Source organism: Amblyomma americanum, chromosome 4 (genome assembly GCF_052857255.1).
Source record: "Amblyomma americanum isolate KBUSLIRL-KWMA chromosome 4, ASM5285725v1, whole genome shotgun sequence".
Taxonomy (NCBI): Eukaryota; Metazoa; Arthropoda; class Arachnida; order Ixodida; family Ixodidae; genus Amblyomma; species Amblyomma americanum.
In genome coordinates, this window is record NC_135500.1 from 38,143,419 (window position 1) to 38,161,967 (window position 18,549).

Genomic DNA, 18,549 nt, shown 5'->3' on the forward strand with positions numbered 1-18,549 from the left:
AGCACAAAAATCATAGACTTGAACAGCTTTCTTGCTGTGTGCAATCAAACTTGAAGCATAAAATACATTCACATAGACTGATTGTGGAGTTCGCTGACCTTTCCGCGAACTCGTTGATCTTGTGTCCGCAAGGAAGGCCGCTCCAGTGGGGTCGGAAGTCCCCAACAAAGGGGCCCATCCCGTCCCTGCCTCCCCTTCGTGCGGCGGACGTCCTCGTTTACGCCGCGCCGTCACGGGGATGACCCGCCGGGAAAAACGCTAACCATGTACAACTGTCGACATGTGGTTGTTAAGGGGTTGACGAGGTTTCGGGGGCGCACGAGATACGGCTGAGTATTAGCCGAGTGACCGGAAACCCACTTTTCCCGTAACGACTGTGTTCGTCTCGTGCGGTGTGTTCTGTAAACACTTAGGGATCGTTTAGTCGACATATTTTTGTCGCGTGTGCGACAGAGAGAGGAAAGTGGTAACGGCTGGGCCGTGGGTGCCGTGGGAGAGGGTGGTCTCATTTGTGCTGTTTGTGTATTTGATTGCAACCTCTCCTTTCCCAAATGTTTAATCAGCACTCTTTCCCCAATCTGTGCTTAGTTGGCGGAAACCTTATTTTCCTTTCCCTGACCACTGATTGGTGAGGTGTGTCGTTTGTTATCTTATTGGTTGCTGTCCCCGCTAAGGGCGGAGACAGAGGGTTTAAAACCAAGCGCTCTGGGTTGAGCGGGGGCTGAATTCGTCTGATCCACGATTTAGTCATGTAAATAGTTTTCTCCTTTGTTTCTTCTCGTTTTTTTACCTATGTTGGAAATAAATAGTTAACCTTCTCCTTTCCTTGAGTAATGTGAATGTTTGCGAGTAGAACCACCGGGTCATCAAGAAACCCCCGATTTCATCATCAAGTAGTTTCCTCTCATCGCCACCGGAAGGGGAAACTCAACTCTGATCATAGCATGACTACATGTGAAAACTACGGAAGTGAGTCCTGCAGCTGAGTGTGAATGCATGCAATGTGTCGCACAGTGCAAGTTGTGATCAACTTTGGAAAGAACCCTGTTCCATATGTACCTACACCACTTGACACCTGGGAAGACATTTGATGCGACCTTTCCAAAGTATGATTCCCTGCTTGAGAAGCACTCTAGTTGAGAGGTGCAGTATGTTGAACCTTGCAGCAGCATTCTCCAGCACATTTCTTCCTAGGATAGGAGTGATGCATCAAAGAGGCACAATATACCGTATTTACTCGAATCTAGGCCGGCCACGATTCTAAGCCGAGACCCGAAAGTTGAAGGCCACAGAAAAAAAAAACACCTCGATTGTAGGCCGGCCGAAAAAACAACACTGTTTATACCTCATTATCACAATTATTTTTATGACGCGACACGACTGTTCTTACGTCGCCGCGCACGTGAAAGTGCGTGGCGCGAAACGACTGCACCATGTGTCTGCGCGTAGGCGACTTGGTGTAGAGAGAGGAACTCGAGTGAGACACAGCGGGAAGCATCGTGCCTGCATGCTCTGCCGAAGCGTGATTGATGGCCCCGAGAGGGACCGTTGAAAAAAAAAAGCTGCCAAAGGAGCTTTGAGAGAAGAGGAGGAGGAGAGGCGGCGTTGGGCGAGGAGACATATGCAACGCCAGCCCGGGATCAGCCCCCGCTCATTCGTCATCATCATCGCTGACTTCTTTATCGCTGGCCTCCTCGAACAGTGCACTATCTTCACTGCCATCAAGTGCATTAGAGATGCAGCACTTGCGGAATGAGCGTGCAACCAAGCTTTCTGGGATGTCATCCCAGGCTGCAGCTATCCAAGTGGCTACAACTCCCAGTGAGGCGCGCTTTATTCGGCCTGTTGGTGTAAGCTCGCGCCGCTCTTCACTAAGCCAGTCCACGTAGTACTTGCGCAGCCGATCCTTGAAAGGCTTATTGAGGCACACATCAAGAAGCTGCAGCTGGCCTGTCATGCCGCCGGGTATGATGGCGACGTCGGTACCGGCTTCGGAAAGCGCAGCTTTTACGCCGTCAGTGAGGTGTCCACGGTAAGAGTCCAGGACGAGGAGGGAACGTTTGGCCAAGAGGGCCCCTGGACGCCACTGCCAAACCATTCTGATCCACTGCTCAACCATATCGCTCGCCATCCATCCATTTTCGTTGGCGCGGACGATCACATTTCTTGGAAACACTTCCCGAGCTGGTAGAGTCTTCCTCTTAAAAATTATATACGCCGGCAGCTTGTGGCCATCCGCCGTGCAGGCCAGCATTACAGTCATGCGCTGCTTTTCGTATCCGGCCGAGCGCACTTTCACTTCCTTGGCACCTTTTTCGTTCACGGTGCACGCCACTGGCATGTCAAACCATACCGGCGTCTGGTCAGCGTTTCCCATTGTGCTCCATCCTCTTCCTTATTACGAATCGCTGAAATGAGATCAGCTTCTCTTCGAAGTCGCCCGGCAGCTTTTGACAAATGGACGTGCGACGTCGGAGGCTGAAGCCAAAGCGCTTCATGAACTTCTGCAACCAGCCCCGGCTGGCTTTGAACAGTTCCCGGGGGACGCCTCGCTCTCTCGCCAGCTCTCTTGCTTTGGCTTGCAGCACTTCCGTGGTCACTGGAAGTGCCGCTGACCTCTGCGTCTCCACAAACTCGGCCAGAGCTACCTCCACTTCTGGATGGCGGCCTTTCTTGGGGCCCGTGAAAGCCGTTCTCGTTGCCGCGCAAGCAAAAATTTCGTTACGCTGCCCCCTCCAACGGCGAACATTCTTCTCATCCACGCCGAAGTCCCGCCCGGCTTGAAGATTTGACGACTGCTCTGCAGCGACTATAACTTTCCGCTTGAAGGCGGCACTATAATGGCACCGCCTGTTTGGTGCCATGGTGTTGGTGATAAAAACTACGCACGAAAACTTCACTGCTGCGAATGTGCTCACGCCACTGCACGAGAACAGAACAAGGCCAAAATGGCAGCCAGTGCTCATGGCTGCGTTCCAATACTCCCAAGTAGACGGCTACTTAGACGTCTAGCCGGACAGCCGCCATCTTGGGACGCGTTCCATTTCTCGGCGAAGCAGTCTCATATGACTGCTTCGCCGAAGTCCACATCGATGCAGTCTAACTTGCTGTCTAAAGATGGCGGAGCTGATGTACGCGGATGAGCGAGTCGTGCTCTTGCGGGCGTCAAACTGTACACGGAGTATAGGAAAGGAAAAATGTGAGTCATTCCATTATGTTATTTGGTACGCAAACTAGTGGCTAATTAATCTTCGTGGACGTGCGATTCCTAGCAGTGAATCACGCAGAAGAAAATCGTGCAGTTGAGAGCTTCGCTACAGCAGCGGACGCTGTTGGTCTGTTTACGTGATCCGGACGATGCCGGATCTTAATTAGCACCTTGATTTTAGAGAATACTCGTCGCTGTCGTTGGTTTCCTCGGCGGGCGTTAAGACGGCTGGCGTGACGGTTAACAAATGTGTTCTTCTGTTGCTGTATTAGTTGCATCAACTCTTTCGCATGCATTCTTTTTTATCTCTACACTCTCAGAACAAATACACCGGCATGTTGCGAATTGATTTTAGTCGTTGCAGGATTAAAGATCGCTGCTGTATTTAGGTCTCTCGCTGTCTCCGAGTGCCACGTAGGGCAGACAGCAGGTTTAATGTCACGTATGTGTTTTCCTGTTGCAGTGTATATTAGCCGTATCGCATTTCGCGCATATTAATTACAGTCTTTCGTATTCTTATGTTTACAGGACCGTCTGGACGAGCACGTTCGAGGAGCATGTACAGTTGAGCATCAATAATAAAAGAATAATCGCATATCTCTTTAGCGTCGTCTTCGGAGAGCGGCCCCGTCTGCTACAAGTAGACTGACCGATAGGCACATCCACCAGTCCGGTTTACGCGCAAATTCATTCCAGAAGAAATGTGTAAACTTGTTGAAAACACGTTTTTAATTATCTTTATTGCTCAGTTTGTGAAAAATAGTAGTACAACTGTTCATAAGCTTTAGTTACATTATTATGCCGCGAGGCGGCGTGAGCAGTAGACAAGTTCCAATACATGGACATGTAGACTGCTTCCTAGACGTCACACTACACGTCTTGTTAGACGTCTAGAGTATTGGAACGCAGCCCATGTGTGCTTTGATCAGTATCGGCTACGGATAGCAACGGCTACAGATAATAACGGCTACAGTGCTGTCTTTCGTTGGCGTTTTGTGGGGGCGCCACCTGCGTGCTACATTCGTATTTTACGAATACGAAACCTCGAAACGAAGTCCTCGAATCTAAGCCGACATAAGAGTTCTACATCTCGTTTTTTGAAAAAACTATCGGCCTAGATTCGGATAAATACGGTACACACTGTCACCTGGAAGGAAATCAACGCTGTCTTTAGTGCATGAACTTGAGAGCAATGCAAGTTTCATACACACAAAAGAAAAGACTTTCAAACCGGCGACATTAGAGGGCTGTAATTATCACACTAAAGTTTCACGTATGACTGTAAAAGATGCAAAAAAATGATTAGTACCCAAATAAACTTTTTTGTAAGAGCTGTTTTTTATTGGTCATCTCCATAAAAATGATGGAGGAAGTAAAAGAGAACTGTGAAAACAGCTTGACTACGGCCTTGCCCCACCAAATACAAACAGCAGGCTCTTGGTGCTTGGTGGTAGATGTGCCATACTGATGGGTATAAATAAATATTACATATGCATTTTTTCTTGTGTTGCAGTGAAGGCAACTGCTACAAGGCACATTGCAGAGGTGCAAGGTTAACTTTACCTTATAATATTTAAGTGCATTAAAATCTCACTACACGAATGCTTTTGCACCTGCACTTATCAAAATGCAGATGTCAAGGCATTGTGTCTGTGTGCAATGAAAGAAAACCATTGACATGCAGCAACCCTACGAGTCACCCACACCCGCATATTGTAGTAATTTGAAAACTCGTCACGAGTTTTGCTTTACAGTGAAGGCTATTTTGATATGCGGTTTTTATTTGCACAAGGCATCCTCGCTTAATAGGCTACAAATAAATGTACCATGAGATTCATAGCTGTTTGCAAGTGATTAAAAACAGGGTAGGGACATGAATGACGTGTTACGACACACCCGAAGAACGCCACCAGCCATCAATATGAATAACATTGCATTAAGCCATCTGAAGAAAGGCAACAGCAATTGAAGCCAAGGAAAGCATAACACACGTCCTTATGATTTCCATGGTTTTGATGGCTGTTGCTTTTCTTCAGATCCCTGCATGCAAAGTTATTTTATTGGTATTAAGACTTCATTACTTCATGCCTGCCACAGCATACTGAACTCACCATTTTGAAGATTTTTATGTGATGCACAGGGAAGAACGAAGAGGTCTTCGATGCAAATGATTCATAAATGAAGTCCACAGAGACTTTCATGTGCCAGAATCTTTAATGCGCACCTGTAAACAAATTGAGCAAGAGCCACAGATTTTGTTTTCCTCACACTTTTTGCAACAAACCTTTTTTTCTTCCTGCAATCATTCTCAAATCTCTGCTGTTTTAATTGATGTTGTAACACCCGGAAAAAAATTTCGGCTTAAGTATATATGCGTTCTCACGAATGCTTTTGTTTCCTTTATAAAGCTTGTTACAAATAAAGAAGAGACGGAATGTTGTTGACGTCATTTAGGCTTCCGTGCACACCATTGACGCCAAAAATCAAGAAATCGCGAAACGCACGAGGACGCTCTCGTTTTTTTGTCTCCATTACGCGCCGTGTGGAAAAACTGAAAAGTGAAGCACAGTGCGCCGAGGAAGATGTCAACAAAAAGCGACATAAAATGCCGCACAGAACTTTCGCCTTCGCCGTGTGCGGCCTGAACTTTGCTTTATATTCATTTAGATCATGCACGTCACGGAAACAATAACAATTAAGCCACACAAAATGGCACCGTTACAGCTTTCTTTGCTGTTTGCCTTACCTCATTGATGCTCGGGACGATGTACCCGACACATGCACGCTGCCTTCTGACACCACTGTCTTCAGCAACTGCCCTTATGCGCACAGTCACTGATGCGCACAGATGATGCCCTGATGAGTACAGTCCCGCCGACAAGCCCGACACACTCTGGAAGCGTGTTGCACAGCCGGCAGACAACCTTTCGTGCCACCCTCTCATCACTCACGCAGTTGAAGATCAGGTCAGTGACAGCGTGTAAAGAGAGGCAAACACTTCAGTAATTGGTATCCAGACGTTCACAGCTACCGATCGAGCCTTGAAACACACAGGATCAGAGTAAAGGTCGGAGCATCTACAATCCTATGTTTAAGGCTGACCAAGGTGCTCACGCGCTTCCTCTTGCCGCAAAGCTTCTTGCACATCCACCACACCATATCACTGGCCAGGTCGTCACACCCACGAACCGTGCACTCCTTCGAAAATACTGAGGCGCACTCACAATGCTTCGCTTCTCGCAGCTCATGCTAACAAACGGCAACAACGGACGCCGCCATTACCGCCGTATCTGCGCTATAGCAACTGCGCGGACCAATAATTTCTTACTATTAGAGAAGCGTTTGAAACAGGAAGACAGTTAGAGCCCTCGCAAGGCTGTAAATTTACGCCCTCATAATTATAGCTCTAAAAGGTTGCTTATTTAAAAGGTACCATTATGACGCCGTTTCGATGCCTTCTGCGTTCAAAACAAGGATGTTTCTGAACATTTTAATACCTCAAATAAGCGCCTACCAAACTACCGTGAGCTAACAGCCGTATAAATCAGCGTTTAGCATAATTCGACCATCTTCCAGCCGTCCCAAATTATGGCTGCCAAACGAGGCATTTTTCAGCAATGGCAGCATTTCCTTTGCGTCACTAAACGTCAGTTTGACATCACTTCATAATGCTTTCGCATCACGTGATCACGTAACAGTTCTGACAGCCAATGAGATTTCAAGAACTGGTCCTTCTCAGTATGCAGCTATTTTCTGCAAACTGCTAAATTGAACGCAAGTGGTTTCTTCCCTTCTAGCTGCTGCTTCGTTTCCCCTTTACAGACACTCATATTTACTAACCCGGCACCAAGTATAACTGTGTTAAAATCAGTCTTCAAGGTCACGTCAATTTGACGTCATATCAGCAAGCGATTTCAAAGCCTGAAGCTGCTGGCCCTCGGACTTCACAACTCGTTCGAGGAACTCAAAGAAGCGCAACTAGAGTCACAACAAGACAGGCTCCAGCAAACGACCACTGGCAGAGCGCTCCTCATAAGACTGGGGCATCAGGCAACGCTAAGAGCAGAGCAGAGAACAGCGGGTCTGCCTGATAATTTCCGAAGCACCATCAAAATAGGCCCGCTCCCCAAAAATATGGATCCATATTTACACGGAGCTAGGCGAAACGCCCGAGCGAAATGTGTAGAAAAATACTTGGCAGTCAAGGTGAACACGGTCTACACGGACACCGCGATGTACCCCCGGAGACGAGGAACAACGGAGCAAAAAAGTCGTCGCGACACTAATAGGGTCAGATTATAAGGAGATCATTTGCGCGTTGGCACGGGACTGCACGGTAACCGAGGGAATGGCTGTTGCTCTAGCGGCCGCGGAGGGTTATCGAGCGAATAAGTCTTTAACAATCCTCACAGTATCGAAAGAGGCATGTCGTAACTACATTAATGGCGGAATAGGTCATAAAGCGCTCCAAATCTTCCTCCGCGCAGGCCTACCAAAGATCACATTAGACACACCATTTTCTGGATACCAGGACACACCGAGATAGAAGGCAACCAAAGGGTCGCTAGAGTCGCTCGCGAGCACACTAACCGAGCACTCTTGAACGAAGACCCGGAGGACTTCTTGAGGGTAATCCCGAAGTACTCCGACATTCTAAAGGGACGAGACTAAAGTATCCTCCTCCCAACAACAAATTAAATCAACAAGAAGCAGTTTACTGGCGGAAGCTACAAACCGGAACCTTCCCCAATTTGCACATACTTTAATTCTCTTTACAAAAGAGAATTCTGAGGTTTCACGCCCATGGTGCCTTACGCATTCCTCGTCGAATTAGCCACTTTATCGTTACCAGCCAAGCAAGAGCGTGCACCTGCGAACGTGGCTTCAAGTGCAAGCCTTCCGAGTGAACCGGTGTCTGTGGTTGTTGCATTTGCCGCCTTGGTCATGTTCCCAAACCATTATGCTTTCTAAGGCTCCCATTGCGCACAAAATCCGGCGCTGCGAGTGGAAAAGCAGGTGGCCGCATGACCTTGTGATGTCATTGGAACCTGCCCACCGTTAAAGGTGGCAACTTGGCAATCGGATTTTGAGCAAACTGCCCACCGTGGCAGTTAATGATTGGCGGCCAGGGATTGCTCCAGAACAGCAGCCTGGGTTTTACAAGTCCCACTGGTGGCTGTGTCAGACACAGCCACCTGCCGGCCCAGTGGTGTATCGCTCAACCACTGCGCCACTGTGCCGTGAATGGTACGAGGACTCCCTGCAATCTACAAATATAAAGTAGAGCTAAGCGTAGAGAGCTGGGCAAGTTAGTTCTGGATATAATTATGAGACATCATTCCAGCGTACGGAAACACACGGACAAAGAGAGTAGACACCACGAACGCCGGACTTCTACTGAGGTTTATTCCATAAAATATGCTTTTTATGTGCAAAAGGTTACTAGTGACCCCTGGGGCTGAAAAATATTTCCACGACCAGATAACAATTATTCAAGGCGGCAGAAACCAATACAAAAACCAGAACAAAAACATAAGCATAAAGACATCTTGCCCCTCACAATACATCGGCACGCCACCACAACGCCTACCTAGTTGACCCAACAAACACACTTGCCTTCAGATAATCTATTTTGTTTTTCCGGAGCGCAAGAGAAGGGCTGTTGATGCAGTTTTCTTTTCCAGCAGAAATATAGAATGCTTTAAAAATTTCCCGGCTCTTTTGAGTGCTAAACTTGCACAGCACACGTGTTTCTTTCAAAAACGCCTTGCATGCTGGCTTGTGCGAGCAACGCCGAATGTGATCAGCTAAATGACCTCCACCACTTAATCAATGAGCTGTCCTGCAATGCTCAAGCAAGCGTTCATTGATGCAGAGTCCCGTTTAATGTTTGCCACAGGCGAGGGAGCTGCTATATACACCACGCCAACCTCACATTTAACGAGGGGTTTGGTGTGCTTAATTTTGCAGGCAAGCTTCTTCTTGACGTCATTTACTAGGCGGCACGTGTCCCAGATTTTTCGGGGTTGAAAATGTAACACGTACACCGCATCTTTCACTAACCTTCTTAAGGCGATTGACACTTGATGCCAATAGGGCACAACAACAGGTCGCTGTTGCAAACGTGCGTTTTCTCCTGGCTTGCGCCGCCCACCAGACTTCACCTCGCAAATCTGGCTTTCCACCACTGAGGTCACAATTTCTCCTGGGAACCCTGCCTGTTCCAGTCTCCTTAGTTGGGCATTGACGCTGTCATGAACTTGATGTTCACACGACTTGGCAAGAGCAGAGCGGACGCAATTTTTTGCTATAGCTCTTTTAACGAGCTTGGAATGAGCCGACTGGTAATTGAGAATTTGTTTTTTCGACCGTGGCTTGTACTTTTGTGGAATAAACCTCAGTTGAAGTCCGGTGTTCGTGGTGTCTACTCTTTTTGTCCGTGTGTTTCTTTATGCTGGAATGTCGTCTCAAAATTATAAAGTAGAGAATTACCAATTTCGCTTATACGGGCATGTGGGCAGAACCTAGGCAACAGAGAAGTAGTATTTGTGTGAGAGGGACCTCAAATGCTTTTTCATTGTACTGTTGAAGGACTATAGATGGCATAATTTTGCTTTTGTGTTTTCTTCTTTCAAACAATGCGTTAGACATTGGTATACACGGAGCACCCCATGGTGTTCACCTACGATCACTAAATAATCTGCATGTCAAAGCCATCGTTCGGTTGATGAAACAGTATGAGAGAAGAAATTTAATTATAAATTATTTAGTGGCCGTAGGCAAATACCATGTGGTGATCCATGCATTCTAATGTCTAATGCATCACTTTAAAGAAGAAAACATGCATTAAGCTGAGACATCTATGAATGAATGAAAGGTCAAGTGCTCTGTGATGGTGAAAGAAAAAACAAGGCCCATGTCTGCGAAGTGATACGCAGAGGACCACAGGCCGCTGAAAGGACCTATACGCTATCGCGTCATAAGGTGGAGCTCAAGTGTCACTCTTGGGTTTTTTGTCGAGCCTAGCCTTCCCTTGCTGAGCCCCAAACTTTATGCTAGAAGAAAAGAACAAAGAGAGGAGAAAAAATACAACAAGATGTATTCATTTATACCCGGAGGTTCTATGCCCAACAGCATAGAAGAAATACACATGTGAGCACGACAGAAATAATAAGCACAGAGCCTCTTGGAAGTGTAGCAGACCCAACCCCGATTCAGATCGAGAGGGGTGGAGTGACATGGATCCCTCCTGGTAAGATGTGACTGGCGCAGAGTCCTTGACACCCTCAAGGAGGGGGCACTGCTTCTTGGTGACAGCCTGAACACCCCAAGAAGGCACTGCACCAGTTCTGTTCAGAGGACGCCATGCGGTGTGGGCAGCCAGCCCGGTGTCCTTCAGAAGCAGTAGACAGGAGTCCTCTAGGAGGCCCAGTTGTGGCAGTAGGTGTTCTGCCATTCAGGAATGTAGTCTGCCAGTGGTCCTGTACGAGAAAAGGGAAGTAAAACTCTGCAGATCACTGTCCCTGAAAAGTCTCCTCCACACAGGAGCGTGGAATGAATATGAGCAAGTATGGTAGGGTATGCGGGGGATTTATGTGCCACAGCGACACACAGGGGCTACGCCACAGTAGAGGGCTCCATATTATTTTTTATCACATGGGGCTCTTTAATGTTCACAGATCTCGCACAGCACATGGATGTCATGCATTTCGCCTTCTTTGACATGCTGCTGCTGTGGCCAGTATTGTATCCCGCAACATTGAGCTTGCTGTGAAGATGAGCAAATACTGTATTTACTCGCGTAATTTTTGCACCCGTAATTTATTACCCAGGTTTATAAAAAAAACAAGTTTACTCACACATTTTACATTCCCTGCAGAGCCAAACCACCAGCTTGCACGCCAGTGCGCACAAGGCAGGCTTGGAAATATCCCCCCCCCCCCCCCCCCCCCCCCCCAAATCGAATTGCGCGTCGCATACCCGGCTCACTCGTGCTAGTGGTCACTTCCCCAAATGAATAGTTGCGACAGCAAACTGCCGGTAACCTCCAGCGCGCGCGCGCCAAAATCCGAAACTACTGAACCGTTGGCTGTTCGATTTGCCGCTAGACAGCCGGGCCGGGCCGCATGTGAGAGCGCCTTTTACTGCCTTTTATCTCCATTTGCCCACGGCTGCTGTCTTTGCGGTTGAATCGATTATTTTGGCCAGTGCGGGGTGCAAGTCGGGGGAGTTCGATGTTTAGGCGGCAATATATGGCATATACGTATTGTGCATTATGACCTTTGTAGTTTTTTGAAGCTGTGTTCGCGAAATCTCCGCAGTAATTTGTGCATTACCTTTGTGAAGCATTATTTAAGAAAAAAAGTGTGTAAATTACGAGAGTCAATATGGTATGCTCGCAAACACATGGTTAAACTGCTCCTATGCTTTGTTTATGGAATAAATTTTGCCACAATGCACCTCCTTGCTATCCGTCAGTACCACTCCGAACCTCGTGTCATTCTAGTGCTAATATGTGTCGCCTTAGCTCCCAACTCGAAAGACTAGAGATTTGAGGACATAGTACATTTCCCACAATAGTTATGGCCCTGAGAGAGAAGCCATGCAAGAACAAGCAGGTGCCTCCGAACACCCTCTGTCATTGGTAGCAATGCCACAGGGCCACAGTTGGATTGTAGCCGCTGCCTCCACTGTTTTGCAAATGTGATTGCCCGCCCCTCTTTGCTGGCTGCATTTCAGGCGCTGCTGTGCTGTTACTCGCAACTCTTTATACTGTAATTAAGTGATGACCTCACAGAATGAAGTTTGAGTACCAAATTAAAGCTCTGCAATGTACTATGATACAGTGAAAACTTTGTTACTTGCTTACTTCAAAACTCCATCAGCCTCAACATTGTACTCCATTTTTAAGACGAAGTTTAACAAGCGTTTATTGAACTTTATTCAGTGCTGACTAGACTGGGACCGTTAGCCTTCCACTCTGTGTAATGGGCAACTAGGAAAGATGTGCAAGAAGAACTCTTCACAGGTTGCCATAGGCCCTGAATGCTCTGCTGAATGCCAGAGACTTGTGAGACAAGTGCACTAATTGCACTCTTCTGCTGCAATGAGACCAGAGGAAAGCAGGCAGGGAAGTGCAGGTCAAGAGACACATTGCAGGGCTAGGACAACCACAAGGAACACATGATGGGTCTCGCACTAATTCTAACTAGATTTACTGAAGGGCACGCCCCTTTGTTGAATTACAGCGAGGACAGTACGTGCATGCATAGATGTGGGAAACAAAAGCCCAGAACTGTGTGCAGGTTCAGCGGCAAAAACAGCATGCAATCGCGTATATTTTAGCAACTTTCCTTCTTTGGCCAAAAGACACTGACGTGGTACCGATGCACGAACTGCCTCTTGCTATGATAAAAGATGCCGCTGGCAGCGCGTGTCCTAATTTATCTTTGCTCTTGGAATGAATTTTGATATCCACAAGTTGAAGCTTGCATGAGCAGCTATAGTGTGAGCGGCCCTAGCATGAGCAGCAGTGAGGGTAAATGCATGTTCAATGCGCTTTTTAGTGATGTCTCATGTTCCCTGGATGCAGTAATTAATGCAATGGCCAGTCTAGCCAACCTATACTTTTCGCCATGAAGGGGTTCTCACAGACGACAACCATGTCACACCAAATGTATGGTTTTGCAAGCTGCGGCCAGCCCAGCAACTTCAGGGCCTCAACCATCGACATTAGGGCATATCATCGTTGGTTCACGAGGTGTGGAAAAGACTACTGGGACCCCACACTTGCGGTGACGCTTTTAAGATTGTGGGATGCCCTACGAATGTACAGCCTCTCAGAATTTTAATACCATTGCAAGAGCGTCGACTGTTCAGCACTGCTATGCCAGAAGATGAAGGAGAGAAGAAAGCATGCAAGGGCAAAGGCATGCCCATAATTCTTGCTGCTGAAGTGAGAGTAGCCTTCTAGGTTGTTCTGATCAAAGCAAAGCAACCCCTGCCAATCATTTACGGTTATGCATTGGAGCCCCAAGAAGCTGCAACCAAATCTTTCCATCTGCTGCATATATTACGGGTGACATCTGAAATTTGTGATAAACATCCTAGCATGCCCAAGAATCCAGCCAAAATCAATACTTAGAAAAATTTATTGTAGAAAACCCTCGATATCAGCACATTAATTTAGTTAAAAGAAACGCTTTCGAGACGTTACCTGCAAATGCAGTTGGGGCCTAGTGTCGTGCTTGGAATGTTAATAAGCGTTTGCACAAATCCAGAGCCACAAACATGCAGCAGATAGAACATGCAACAAGTGCTCTCAGAACTCGGCCGTAAATTTTGCTTCATAGTGATTGCTTTGCACGAAGCAGAAGAGCTAAGCAGACGACACTCACTCCAACAGCACGATGAGTGCACATCACATGCTCTATCCCTCCCCTAATTTTCACGTTGCTTTGCCTTGGTCCCGCTGTACCAGGCAGTCGATACTCGCGCGATATTATTAAATATCCAGAACGCTGTAAAAAATCACCACAGGTCTAACACATTATCTTCGTGCTTTCAGTAGTCCTCCCTTCAATTTTTGCAAGTAACTGAGTCACAGCTGTAACCACTAAATGGTCACAGAGCTCTGCGGTGCACAATCTGGAAACCATACCCTGAAAATTCACCTGCATCATGACAGAACATGAGTGCTAATTCAAGAGAAAGCTATCCTAAGTGTTTTTGACTGGGCCAAATCGAAAGACAAAAATATTTCTTGGCCCTAGGCAGGCAGCACCAGCATACGCCCTTCTTCAATCTTGATGTTGAGCTCTCTAAGCTGCAAATGGTGACGTTCAGAAGGTTTGTATGCAAAGCATAGCCCCTTTGCATGTTGTCCAAACTCATCTGGGTACCGTGTCGTCCGAGTGGTACAGTGAAACCATGTTATTCGACTCCAGCTAATTCAGAAATCCAGATAATTTGGACTGCCGATGTGTGGTCCTGCCCAATGCCTGTGTAAGTTTTTGGCGTCAGATGCTAATTATTTCGGACACTGCTGGGCTCATATCAGTCAATTAAGGATACACTCCTGATCAGAGGCCATGCCACTGCATGGATTACATAGTGAGCGATCAGAACGCGGACACGTGCCTCGCAGAACACGCATGCAGCAATGCATCTCGCAATGCATACGGGAGAAAAAACGCCATTGCCATGCAGTTTTCATCTCAAAAGTAGACTACCACCACCCTGCTTTTCAACCAAATACTATGGTGCAAACGGTTTCTGGCAATTTGGGGGGGGGGGTAGTCATTCATTCGAACCTTAAGATAATTCGAACATCTTTCCCGGACCCTTGAAATCCTAAGTAGCTAAATAACAAGGTTTTACTGAATGCATCAGTTTGCCACATGCCACTTTTGGCGTGCGCACTGTGCCTTCATTGACACCTCTGAGGTCAGAGAGCGAGATCACAGAAATTTAGCAATCATTTGCAACGCATACGAAATTTCAGCCACAGTCATATGCTGCCCTATGGAACATGTGATGCAGTGCCATAGGAAGTCCAGAAAATTAATCTCATCCGAAATTTCAAATGTGTCCACTTCCACATTAAAAATGAGGGGTGTAAGAAAAATGTGTGCTAAGGGTTTGAGAGAGCATGTTGTTGGGCGAGTCCGTTGTTCCGCACCTCATAATGCACAAACATAAACAAGGACATGATGGGTACACAACAAGAACAGACTCGTGACTGAATCAGAATAACACATGCTTTATACCCTCAGACTGCCACATTGACTACGTGCGGTCCAAAAATCTGTTTTCCTTCTGATACTCGATTGATAGGTCACTCACACAATCGTCCCCTTTCTTACGGAACATGCCTTGGCACCCTTCAAGTGCTTGTTTGTGTTTGCACAGTTACCTATTAATGTATCTTTGTGTTTATTAGATATAAAACAGGTTACATCTTGGTGAAGCCTGACGAAACATATCGGCTCTGGGCAAGAGCTGGGAAGGAACACCTCCAGAATGCAGCCCACAGGCGGCGGAGAGAAGCTAGCCGCTCGAAGAGATCACATGCGTTGTGGGGTATGTTCGAGTCTCGCGTTACAGCAGGCATGCACCACTGCTGGCCTGAACATGCGCACATAAATGGTGCAAACTCTTGGGAAGCGTTGGCGCCAGTGGGCTTCGGCGTTGGAGCATAAACTCCTGAGCGTGTGAATACACGATACCAATGAGGTAAGGGCTCGAGACTTTGGTAAGTGGACTTTAACTTGCTGTTGGTCAAACACTGCACAATGTGACATTAAAACCTATTTTTATATGTGGCCTATTTTATATTTTTTAACAGTGAATTCTAAACACTTTCTTTAGGTGTTAGAGCTGCTTAAGGGGGGACACTGGTCTTAAAGCTATTTTTGTTGTTTTTTGACCAATCTTAATAAAAATGCATAGACTTATTCAAATTTTTATGCTGATTTCAAATATGCATTTATTTTAGGTGTAGGCCAATTAGTTTTCAAGATAATTAACAATTAATGCCCATTGTTTGAGGCCCAAATAGCAAAATAATGATTTCATCTAAAATTAATTTTAAGGCATGGTTAGATAGCCAGAATAGTGAATTATGAAATGTTGAGAGCAATTTTTGATATGTCAATTATTACTCATTTTACAACCTTCTGAATTTCAGTATAAAAAATGTGTGTACCAAGTAATGGTAAATTAACGAAAATAATTATTTTTTTAAGGTAAAATGAAAAAATCTGCTCCCAACATTTCACACAGCATACATTAGGCTTTCCATTGCAACCAAAATTTCAGCTCTATGTGACTTGGTTGCTGAGATATCAAGGCCTCAAGACTGCTAGCAGTCAACCATATGCATTTTGAGAAAAGCCCCAAAAACAAGCAGGGGACAGTTTAATAAATATTTACAAGTGCAGTAATATATTTACAATAGGAAATGGCTAGTAGCCACCAGGAATGTAGTCCTTTTGATTGCCAGTAGTATCCAGGTGCCGCTTCTTGAGCACTCCTTGAATATTTTCCGCAATGAAATGCTTTCGAGCGCACTTTTGCTCTCGGCGCTCATCCTTCTCTCGCATTCTTTTTGCGCTCATAGAATTCGTATTGAGGCCCAGTTCCTGTAATATTGCTGCAGAATTTCTTTTGCTGCCTGCGTTGAACCGCATTACTGCCTCAGCCACGGCAGCCTCAACAGTAAACAATGATGCGTGGCGCTCTTTGGGTGCCAAGGCCCATATCAAAGAGTGTAGGCTTTCATTACTGCTCTAAGAGCTTCCTATCCGACAGTCGCTCATAGACAGGGAGCAATGCTTTAGCAACATGGGGTGGAATGTTGTACCGATGCTTTGGAGCAGATTCGCCTCGGGCTGCTGCCGCATTTTGCTGGCACCAAGAGTCCATCCAGTCCCGATGGTTTGATGCCTCATCAGTAGAGGTAATGTGGTGGTAGGTGGCCATCACAGCCTTCTGCGTAGCCTCTACATCCCCATTATGGGATTTTAAAGCCCAGGCATAATAGGAGCTTAACTTTGTTATGAGGCTGCCTGTCAGTTTGCCTTTTCCTCCAAGGTTTTCGGCACCTTTGTGTTTGAACAACAAAGTCCGCAATGCTGTTCCCATACGTTTCTGCACGTGGTTTATGCAGTCTTCTTTTTTTACTTTGATGTATCCATACACATCTGCCTCTTGCACAGCTAGAAAAGCCCGACTATCACCGTCCGAAAGCATTGTGGTATAGCGAAGGCCACACTTCTTCAACGACCTTTCAAAAAGAATAAGGGCTGCCTCAACTTCCATCTCTCCAGCCTTTTTTTCTGAGTTTTTTTGGCATAGGTGCCCAGCTCTCCAGGACTGGTATGATGGGTCACCTTTTGGGCCTCGCTCGCAGCCGGCACAGAAGTTGCACAATACAACATAGTCCAGCACAAGCCCGGTAAACAGTTCGATGACGGTTCCCACACCAATGTGGGATGTGTGGCCACGTGTCATCCAAGTGCCGTCGTATGATACTGCAATATTGCCGGGGTTCCCAAGGTCCAATTCATTATAAAGTTCTCGAACCGACCGCGCACACTCTTGTGCAACTTCTTCGGCTGCACGAGCTGCTGCAGGTGTCAACTTTTTTTTCACATAGTCTTGCCACGTTTTATTGTGGAGACCACGGTGCGAAACGTTCAGCGATGAAAAAATGTCATTTAGAGCTGTCTGCTGGTTGCCAGTGCTCTGCATTGCACGAGCACCGAGCACATTCACCACAAAAGGGTTGATCTTCTGATCGCCACGTACCCGCGGCGAACTCCATGTAGACGATGCGTCTCCACAGCTCGCACATTGAAGAGAAAGTTTAACGGCAAGGCCGTATTCTCGCTCATCTTTTACGAAGCTCAAGTCATTGCCGCCACACATTTTACACCTCACAAGTTTCAACAAACTGTTGAGCGATTCCAAACAAACGATCGTGAAGCTTGCCTCGTCGAGCAGACAGTCCGACGTGCTGCCGTCACGTAAACAACGAGACTTCCGCTCCGTTGCTGGAGTTGAGGCGAGTTCTCGCATTTTTGTTCAGTCTTCATCTTATTTTGGAGCACATCTGAGGGCTCCAGCATCACTGTATCACGGCGGATGCGGGCGCTGCCGCTTACAGCTTCCCGTGCTGCGGAGCGCGTTAGGCCTACCTGCGCGGCCTCGCCGACACGATCGTTCAGCGCAGGAGTTTCATCATTGTCGGGGCGCACAGCAGGGCGTCTCTTGAGGTTATCGACCAGCGACTTCTTCCTTTTCTTGCCGAATTTATGCCTTGAGTGCACCTTGCGCGCTGAACCAGGCATCGCTGCGCGTTTCTTGCACTGCACGGTCCGACACAAAGAGTCGCGTCTCCCCGCGGCTCGGGCGCATCAAGCAGACGCTGCCAGCCCGCTCCACCAATCGGATGACGACCTGCTGTCACGTGATCCGCGGCAGCCAAAAGAATTTTGAATACTACCTTTTCTTTTTTGCTATTTTCTCGGCAACCAATGGGCGAACGGAAGTCGTAGTGGCGGGAAATTGAAGGCGAAAGGCGGCTTTTTCAAATGAGACCAAGATGGCTGCGGTGCCGCGCATGAAACGGGAGCTACGCTTTGCGAAATACTGCTGTTTCGGCGCCGATTTCAGCTCAAATTCGGGCGACATGGATTATATAAATTGGTATTGTGAGTAAAATATTGACCTTAGAGGCGAGAAATTTAACAGAGAGGTAGATAAATGATTGCTGATTTCGAAAATAACATTTTCTAAAAACTGATTTTTTCGAGATTTTTCGGCCCGAAAGACCCGTG

At 46.9% G+C, this 18,549-nt stretch overlaps 1 protein-coding gene across 1 annotated transcript in view; it reads right to left on the bottom strand.

Annotated features, from left to right (window-relative positions):
* Positions 1-10,281: 10,281 nt before the first annotated feature.
* The window catches only part of Pex16 (peroxisomal biogenesis factor 16), a 40,115-nt gene continuing 31,847 nt past the window's right edge, over positions 10,282-18,549 (bottom strand). Inside the window, exon 8 of the mRNA XM_077660854.1 lies at positions 10,282-10,689. Coding sequence (XP_077516980.1) covers positions 10,628-10,689 — 62 coding nt within the window. The 3' untranslated portion in view covers positions 10,282-10,627. The remainder of the gene's footprint in view (positions 10,690-18,549) is intronic.